General features: G+C 39.9%; 1 protein-coding gene across 3 annotated transcripts in view; it reads left to right on the top strand.

Annotated features, from left to right (window-relative positions):
- Positions 1-7934, top strand: part of HNRNPR (heterogeneous nuclear ribonucleoprotein R) — a 29221-nt gene extending 21287 nt beyond the window's left edge. For all 3 annotated transcript variants that reach the window (XM_020810527.3, XM_020810526.3, XM_020810528.3), the window contains 3 exons: positions 4036-4185; positions 6374-6495; positions 6665-7934. In XM_020810527.3, the coding sequence (XP_020666186.1) occupies positions 4036-4185; positions 6374-6495; positions 6665-7274 (882 nt within the window). In that variant the 3' untranslated portion in view covers positions 7275-7934. The remainder of the gene's footprint in view (positions 1-4035; positions 4186-6373; positions 6496-6664) is intronic.
- Positions 7935-10122: the final 2188 nt, after the last annotated feature.

The raw sequence follows: 10122 nt of genomic DNA on the forward strand, positions 1-10122 counted from the left end.
ATATTCTGCTGGAATACCATCTTCTCTTGGGGATTCCCATTTTCTTGCTTCCTGAAGACTTCCAATATTTCATTAAGTGAAATTGGCTGGACTGGAGCAATCCCAAACCGGAATTAAGATTGCCGGAAGAAATATCAGCAACCTCCGATATGCAGATGATACCACTCTGATGGCAGAAAGTGAAGAGGAATTAAGGAACCTTGTAATGAGGGTGAAAGAGGAGAGTGCAAAAAATGGTCTGAAGCTCAGCATGAAAAAAACTTAAGATCATGGCCACTGGTCCTATCACCTCCTGGCAAATAGAAGGGGAAGATATGGAGGCAGTGACAGATTTTACTTTCTTGGGCTCCATGATCACTGCAGATGGAGACAGCAGCCCCGAAATTAAAAGACGCCTGCTTCTTGGGAGAAAGCAATGACAAACCTTGACAGCACCTTAAAAAGCAGAGACATCACCTTGTTAACAAAAGTCCGCATAGTCAAAGATATGGTTTTTCCTGTAGTGACGTATGGAAGTGAGAGGTGGACCATAAAGAAAGCTGACTGCCGAAGAATTGATGCTTTTGAACTGTGGTGCTGGAGGAGGATCTTGAGAGTCCCCTGGACTGCAAGGAGAACAGACCTATCAATTCTAAAGGAAATCAGCCCTGAGTGCTCACTGGAAGGACAGATCCTGAAGCTGAGGCTCCAGTACAGTGGTGCCCCGCATAGCGACGATAATCCGTTCCAAAAAAATCATTGCTATGAGGATTCGTCGCTGTGCAGGGCAAAAAAGCCCATAGGAACGCATTAAAACACGTTTAATGCGTTCCTATGGGCAAAAAACTCACCGTTATGCGGAAATCCTCCATGCGGCTGCCGTTTTCACTGCCCAGTAAGCAAGGAAAGGGCGAGAAAACACAGCAGGCAGCCATTTTCTTTACCCGGTGGCCATTTTGGAAAACGTTGGAAAAACATAGTTATGTGATAAACATAGTTTATCATCGCAAAGCGAAGATCATCGCAAAGCGATGTTTTCCCATTTAAAACGTCGTTTTGCGATCGCAAAAACTCAATCACTATGCGAATTTGTCATTAAATGAAACGCTCATTATGCGGGGCACCACTGTACTTTGTACTTGAGAAGAGAAGAATCCTTGGAAAAGACCTTGATGTTAGGAAAGTGTGAATTCAAGAGGAAAAGGGGACAACAGAGGATGAGATGGTTGGACAGTGTCATCGAAGCAGCCAATATGAATTTGACACAACTCCGGGAGGCTGTGGAAGATAGGTGGGCCTGGCATGCTCTGGTCCATGGGGTCACGAAGAGTTGGACACGACTGAACGACTAAACAATAACAACCCCGCGGGAGCGAGTCTTATTAAAACAGTTCATTCACAAAGTCATTTTCTCCCCCCTGATCAAGTTGCATATATACCTTCTGCCTATTGAAGGTTATTGATGTTCCTTCCATCAATTTTTACCCCAATTTTTGATTCTTCTAACTCCAGGTTTCTGATTATCACTTCAGCATACAAGTTGAATAAGAAAGGTGACAGGATGCAACCTTGCCACTCACCTTTCTCAGTCTTAAACCAGTCAGTGTCTGCATATTAGGTTTTTGTAGTGGCTTTTTGATTTTTATACAGTGATTTCACCAATTTCACCAAATTATAGTGGCACCCCAATGTCTTCTAGGGCTCTCCAGTTTGTCATGGCCAACAGAGTTGAAATCTTCAATATATTCAAAGAAGCATATGTAGATGTTCCTTTGGTATTCATAACATTTCCCCATTACCTATCGAATATTTGCAATGTGATCATGGGAGCCAGAACCCCAACGGAAACTGGCTTGGACATCTGGCAATTTTCTTTCGATGATTGGTGCCAGATGTATAATTTTCAATTAAATCTTACTGGCGTGAGAAATGAGAACCATCATGTGGTAGCTAGAACAATCCTTTGAATCCCTTTTTTTTTTTTTTTTTTTGGTAATGGAATAAATACTGATTGTTCCCAGTTTTGTGGCCAGGTGTTGGCTTCCCAAATTTTCTGGCAGAAAGGCTCTGATAATTACCATTAGTACTGGCCTCAGTAATTCTGTAGGGATATTATAGACCCCTGGGGTTATTTGGCAGTTGGTTCATTGCCCACGTGACCTTTTCATCGAGTATAGCTGGTTTTGTTTTTGTTTCCTTCCCCTCCTCAGTTTGATGTTGCCCCTCTTTGCTAGTGGCATACAGTTCTGCTGCATATTCTCACCGTCTGTTCTTGCAGTGCTTTGCCTTGCTTATCCTTAATGATAACTTTGCGAGCCTTGAATGGTACGCAGATCTTTTTAATTTGTGCAAATGCGTTCCTAATGTGTTCTTTTGTACAGTCTTCTAATTGTTTGTAATGCTTCTCCCAGTAAACTTCACAATCTTTTCTTCCTTCCCTTTGGAAATCAACATTCAGTCTTTGGAAATCAACATTCACATCTTCACAGTTGTTCTCTGTCTGCTTCAGCTGCCTTTAACCTCTCAGCTATTTGGATGGTATTTTCTGAAAGTCATCTACACTTATTCTCTATCTCCTTGCGTGGTACATAATCATCTGCTGTGCCATTGATGATCAGTTGAATTTCTTGGCATAGTTTTTTCAGACATTTTCTCAGCAGTGTCCAAAATGTCAAACCTATTTATAAGTTCAATTGCATATGCTAAGAGAATTTTAGTGATGTCAGACTTCTTTGGTGGTGTCCTCTTGATGTTACAGAGGTTGACTTCTTGGCCACCAGCAGTCCATGGTCTGAACCAGTCTGCATCTGGATAAGGTTTGACTGCAAGAACTGAGCTAGTCCATTGTTGATTACAAAGGGCACAAACAATTTGATTGCAATGTAGTCTGTTAGATGGGGTCCATGTGTATAAGTGATGCTTATGCTGTTGAAACCATGTATTCATGACTCAAAATGGATTTTCCTGGCAAAATTGTGCTAGTTGATCAGCAGCGTAATTTCTTTCTCCCAGCCCAAAACTTCCAGTGAGTCACGCCTCCTTTTGGGAACCAATTTTGGCATTAACATTGCAAACTCAGCATTAGGGATGGGCGTATTTGTATTCATATAAGAATATGAGTATCCCCCCCACGGGTGCAGATAATGAGGGTCCAGCCCCCTGGGTCCAGACTGACCACTCACGATTTCCCTGCTGCTGCGAGCTCCACAGAGCCTTCCTATCTCTCTTGCTTAGGGTGGATTGACCACTCTGTGACCTGGCAGAGAGGCTCGTCATCCTGCCTTCTGCCAGGACTTGGCTAATCTATTGTGAGCATCGGAGCAATAGGAAGGCTGTGCGGAGCTCGCGGCAGCTGTGAAATTGTGAGTGGTCAGTCTAGCCTCAGGGCACCGGACCCTCATCTACACCTGTGGGGAGATACTCGTATTTGAATACAAGTGCCCCCATCTCTAGTCAGCATGTCATGAGTTATTGTTAATAATTTCCAAGAAAATGTTATTCCTTAAATTTGAAGCTTGCAGCTAAATTGGTGTAATTAAAATTCTATTACCCAAATGTTGATGTGTTTAATACCTCTTTAAAACAAAGCGCAGGACAGCCTTATAGTCCTAATTACCTCAGAATGAGAATTTATTTGGGTGTACTGCTCCACTCTACTTATTCACCCATATTTCTCATTCCTTGGACACGAGGCATGGGCAGGGTACACCTCCTGACTAGTGACATCTGCTTACAGTATATGAAGACCTGAACTTTAAAAAGAGGTAAAAAGGAATAACGTCTGCACTATTAAGCAGAAGATGATGAAGAATTTGCCTAATGAACCCTGTAAAGGTCAATTTTTTTATCTGTGTTAACTGCCATCTCTAGTTTTGAGGCCAGAATAAAACTTGAAGGTATCTTGTACAGAGATAACAAGTAACTTTTTGTGTGCGTTCTTCCATGTTAGTACACATGCTAAGATTGAGCTGTAAGGAGTACTGGAATTCTGCTGAAGAACATGATTGGCCTCGAGTATTTTTGAAGGTGTTGTCAGAGTTCCATTTTTTTTAATAGGTGAAGGTCCTGTTTGTGAGAAACCTGGCAACTACAGTTACAGAAGAAATACTGGAGAAATCATTTTCAGAGTTCGGAAAGCTGGAAAGAGTCAAGAAATTAAAAGACTACGCTTTTGTTCATTTTGAAGATAGGGGGGCAGCAGTTAAGGTAAGTGTGCAGTTTTGACATGAATAAAAATATACGTATCTTGGATCTATCAAGAACACACGTTTTTTGTACGTGATGGCAAGATTGAAGCATTCTCTAATACCGTGGTTCCCAGCCTTGCATCCAGAGATATTTTTGGACTATAGCTCCCAGATATCTTGGCCAGCATAGTCTAGTGGCGAAGGCTTTGGGGAGTTTTAGGCCAGGAACACCTGGGTACCCAAGATTGCACTATTGCTGCTGCTTTCAGCTCCTTGGTAAATATGGTAATTTGGCAGTAAATGTCAGGACCTTTTCTGGCCCTGCTTAGCAGGATGTGCCATAAATAACAGATGTGGCCCTGATCCATTGATCTCCACATTAGTCAACTTGGACTACTTGTAAGTATCCAGATGAAAGAGTTAGTGTAGTGTTTTAAGAGTCTAAAATTCTGCTGCTTAATATATAGTAAATCACACCAGTGTCGACCCATTGAATCAGTAGAAATTTGATAAGTCAGCTCCTCCCAAAGTTCTGTTGATTCACATGGTTGTGCTGTATAGGTGACTTCTTTTAGCAAGGTAAGTTGCAACTGGAGTAGGCCCATTTGAATCAATTAAACGCATGGAGAAGTTGACTCACCAAATCTCCACTAATATCAGGGGCAAGGTTTCCGCTAAGCTGGGCGTGCATGTGTATGACTCTGCTTCCCTCCTCGCAGCTCTCTTCTCCACACAGCGATTGTGTTAGGTCCTGGTTGTGATGGAACCCAATTGGGGGGCGGGCGGGACGGAGACACATCTGTGTGCAGGGGTGAAGCCCCGCCCATCAGGGCTGAAAATTATAAGGTACATTGACCATGGACCTGGTAGGGTGTGACTTACTGTGCTAAGGAGTTTGAGTGCCCAAAAGTTCTTTGTAAGCACCAAAGATGGTTGTTGTTTTTATTATCTAGTACAGTGGTGCCTCGCAAGATGATTGCCTTGTGGGATGATTAATCAGCAAGACGATGGGTTTTTTCGATCGCTGTTGCGCTTCGCAAGATGGTTATTCCTATGGACGATTTTCACGAGACATGGTTGGGTCTATGCTTTGCAAGAGGTTTTTTTTTTTTTAGACTGATGCTTTGCAAGACGGTTTTACCCCCATTGGAACCACATTAAATAGATTTCAGTGCATTCCAGTGGGGAACCGCGTTTCACAAGATGAGGTTTTCGCAAGACAGCGATTTTCACGGAATGAATTAACATTGTCTTGCGAGGCACCACTGTACATTGCTTTCTTTAATTCCCCTAGTTTGTTGCCTTCTATTTAAAACTTCCAATAGTATTTTGTAGAGATTAAATAATGTGCAGAAGCTTGCATAGATACATTCAGGGGGAAAGTTACTTGCTCCCTGACCTACTTGTTTTAGGATCCCCAATCTTCTCTCCCAGGCTCTCTGCTCACAGAAGACAAGATAAAAGACTGGAAAGGTCAGGATAAAACCCAACCTTTTGAGGCACACCTCTAAACAACAAGTGAGGGTCTAGGGAATGATGTAGTTATGAATTTTAGATTTTTAATGTTTTAAAATTTGTTTTAAATCTTGATTAATGTTTGTGTCTTAATGTAGTGGTGTACATTTTTTTAAAATATGTTTTTATTGTAGAATTTTAATTGCTGTGAGCCATCTTGAGTCTATGATGGGGAGAAAAGTGGCATAGATATAGTGGTGCACTCTTTTTCATAGGGGAGTGGAACCTTTTCTCTGTTGTCTTCCCTGAGTGAATGTATCCTAAAACTCATGGTCTGCTTTTGACGAGTTGGACAAAAGAATGGTGTTGTTGTTTAGTTGTTAAGTCATGTCCGACTCTTCATGACCCCATGGACCAGAGCACGCCAGGTCCTCCTGTCTTCCCCTGGCTCCCAGAGTTTGTTCAAATTCATGTTGGTAGCAAAAGAATGTACACTTCTGTAAAGATAATGTTACACTTTTGCTAAACAGCCTGATAGGGTGAATATGAATATGTCTGGAACTTGATCTAGACATCTGGGAACTTAAAGCCAACCACTTGTTGAAAAATGTCAGTCTGTAAAATGAAAGCATGTGATGTATGAAACTGGCAACAGTACAGCTCTGAGGAAATTTGGACTATGACTATAAAGATAGAAAAGCCTCAAAGTTATTGTGCCATTTAGAAATAGAGGTCTTTTTCCTTTTAAACAGGCCATGAATGAAATGAATGGAAAAGAGATAGAGGGGGAAGAAATTGAAATAGTGTTAGCCAAGCCTCCAGATAAGAAAAGGAAAGAACGCCAGGCTGCCAGACAAGCCTCCAGAAGTACTGCGTGAGTGTTAGCTTCATTACTGTGATGTAATATGTAGATGGAGCTTCATGCTGACATAAACATAATTTAAATCTTTTATCTGACATGTTGAACTTTGCCTGAACTGGAGTTTTAAACTGAGGAAAACACACAGGATGAATGCTAATGCTTTTTTCCTCCTCCTCACTAGGTATGAAGATTACTATTACTATCCTCCACCTCGTATGCCACCTCCTATTAGAGGCCGAGGCCGTGGAGGGAGAGGCGGCTATGGCTATCCCCCAGATTACTATGGCTATGAAGATTATTACGATGATTATTATGCCTATGACTATCATGACTACCGTGGTGGCTATGAAGATCCTTACTATGGCTATGATGATGGCTATGCTATAAGAGGAAGAGGAGGAGGAAGGGGAGGGCGAGGCGCACCTCCACCACCTAGGGGGCGGGGAGCACCACCACCAAGAGGTAGAGCTGGCTATTCCCAGAGGGGGGCACCCATGGGTCCGCCAAGAGGAGCCAGGGGTGGGAGAGGGGGCCCTGCCCAGCAACAGAGAGGACGTGGTGCTCGTGGAGCCAGGGGCAACCGTGGGGGCAACGTGGGAGGCAAGAGAAAGGCCGATGGGTACAACCAACCTGACTCCAAGCGCCGCCAGACCAACAACCAGCAGAACTGGGGCTCCCAACCAATCGCTCAACAGCCGCTACAGCAAGGTGGTGACTATGCCGGTAACTATGGTTACAATAATGACAACCAGGAATTTTATCAGGATACTTACGGGCAACAGTGGAAGTAGGACAAATAAGGAGGGTGTGGGAATATTGGTGAGATAGAATTGGCTTTAGCGCTACATCCTTCCAAAAATTGGCTTAATGTTTCATCCTTCAGTAGTGATTGGCTGCCATTTGTATTGGGCTGAAGAATCACTATATTGTGTATATACTCAAGTCTTTTTTTTTCTTTTCTCATAAATGCACTTGGACATTACTGAGCTTGCAGAATTCCCAAACAGAGTTTTGGGATACAGTGCTTTTTATCGTTTTAGGCTTCATTTTAGCAGTTTATCAGCAGATGGGCAATACTGTTAAATCATGATTTGCAAACCTTATGTTTTTGGACAGTTTCTTTTTTTTCTTTTTGATTTGGAATAGACTACATAGGCATATGCTGTACATAAAGTAAAGCTAGTACTTTGTCTCCGTAGTTTTAAGAAATTAAAACAAAATTAAGTTTTCTTGTATTGAAAATAACATGACTGTATGTTTTGCATTCCTAGAAGTAGGTTAACTGTGTTTTTAAATTGTTATAACTTCACACCTTTTTGAAAATCTGCCCTACAAAATTTGTTTGGCCTAAACGTCAGATCCGTGGCAATTTGTTCCTTGATGTGATTGTATTTCCAATTTCTTCTTGTTCATGTAAGATTTCAATAAAACTCAAAAACCTATTCAAAACATTACCTATTTCAAATTCAATTGTGTCCTAAAACATTATTTTATTGGTAATTCGTGCAAGAAATATTTTTTTAAAAACTGCCATTGTGAGTGATCAAATTCATGCAAAATTTCTTGAGATTTCCAACATTTGGCATTGGAGGCATGAGTCAGAGCTAGAGCTAATCATGGAATCAAATTAAAATTTCTTAATTGGTCTTTTAATCTAGTTGTATTTAACATTCAGTAGTTTGTTTTATTAACAACTTCCAAATACATAATGAACACACTTGCAAACCCATTATAGTCAGATGAGAGAGTATTTTGTAGGAAGATGGTCCAAAAACATAATCTGTTTTTATGTTACTAACACAGATAATGTCTAATGACCTCAATACACTTTGATACTGTACAAGCATAACAGACAGTTATGTATACAATTTGAATGTAAAATGGTTTGTTTTTCAAAATGTGAAAATGTAAAGTCTTCATGTGGTTAACTAACAAACAAGATTACTAATTTGACTTTTAAAAACGGATTTTACGCTTTGTGAATTGAGACTTAAAAATGCCTAGCATTTCCATTTAAATTTCCATTTCCATTGCTAGTTTTTTCTTCTGGGTGTATATAGAACTTTTTTTAAAAAATGAACCTATTTTCACCAATTTTTAAAAACTTACATTGGACCTGTAATTCATGATGATTTTCACCTGTTTGTTTCCTTTGCACTGTGCTAAACTGCAATGCTGTGCATCTTCATTTTAGAAAGTGCAGTCCAAAGATCTAAAATTTATAGACAAAATTGGGCAAAATTGGGCCACAATAGCTCACATTTATCCATTTACATGTAGTTGGAACATAGGGAGAACAAGCTGCTTGGCTAAACTTTTTTCTGTTTGAAAAAATTGCATTGCTTTGTCAACTGTGTTTTTCCTCAGTTTTGTTTGTTGAGAATCAAGGAAGGTAAATATAGGCCTGATTGAATTGAGAGGGGAAAATTGCTTAATGGAAGAGTGGTAGGCCTCTTTAAAAACTGAGACCAAACTATGGTTTGTCCTAATAGTAACTGACCATGGTTGTATTGGGAGGAAAATCTTTTAGCTGGTGGTCACATAGATTTATTTGCTTTAGTTTTGAGTAATGCCACAAGATTTCTCTCATGGAACGTACTTGGCTTTTTAGATCTGTTAAATGTGTTGGCAATGGCTGGCTTTCTAATTCCTAGTGATAAGAATTACTCTGCAGTCAGTTCATCAATTGTTTCATCAGGTGCTTTGCAGTCTGTTCTGTCGCTTAATAGAATATTGATCTGTGAAACCAAATTTGAACACAATCTAAAATATTTGTTTCGGTGGAAAAGGCCACTTAAATTTTATTTTGTGGATCATAAACAAGAACGATGAACAGAGATAAACAGTAGTCTGTTTAATACATTGATACAAAATATGATAGTTGAGAAAGGATTGGAAATCTACCCCATGTGCCAGTGTGTTATGAGAAATTCCATGCTGTGTTGGCTCTTCCTACCAAAAACTAATTTTGTAAAATACTTCAATGAAGTGCAATATTTTGCACATATAAAATCTGGAAGTCTTCAAATAAATATTAACAGTCCACCCTGTCTTCAAATATCTGTTTTAAATTCAGTCTATTAACATCAACAACCAAAATATTCCCATGGTATATGTATTCTGTTAAGGGAACAAGTTTTCCCCCTATTTTTAGTAAAATTCCGGGTGAAGTCTAAAAGTACAATCAGACAATCAACCTTAGGAATTTTTTTTCCTTTTTAATACCATTTTAACAGAGAGCTAAATATCACAATATATTTTACTCATGTTTCTTGACCTTTCATCAAAATGTTGGGGAAGGGTCCTCAACATAGAAGAACTTCAATCCTTCAAGGTGGGGGAGAAATCGGGAAACAGGATTCAGTATTTGATCACTCATTTATAGCAGTTGCTTCAATGTCTCTATTGATTTGGAGGTGATTTTCAAATGAACTGATGCCAGAGTTTTGGTATTTCAGAAACCTTATTAGACAAAAGACTTCTTACAAATTCTTAATTATATAGGTCTATCATTGTAATGCAAGCCAGTCTATATGTTAACTAATTTACTGAGAATTACACTTATTTTTTTAAAAAAATACTTCTAAAGGTGTAGTAATTGTTCTAGGTGTACAATTCCTTCAGTGGGGTTTCCATTTC

The sequence above is a fragment of the Pogona vitticeps genome, chromosome 9 (assembly GCF_051106095.1).
Source record: "Pogona vitticeps strain Pit_001003342236 chromosome 9, PviZW2.1, whole genome shotgun sequence".
NCBI lineage: Eukaryota > Metazoa > Chordata > Lepidosauria > Squamata > Agamidae > Pogona > Pogona vitticeps.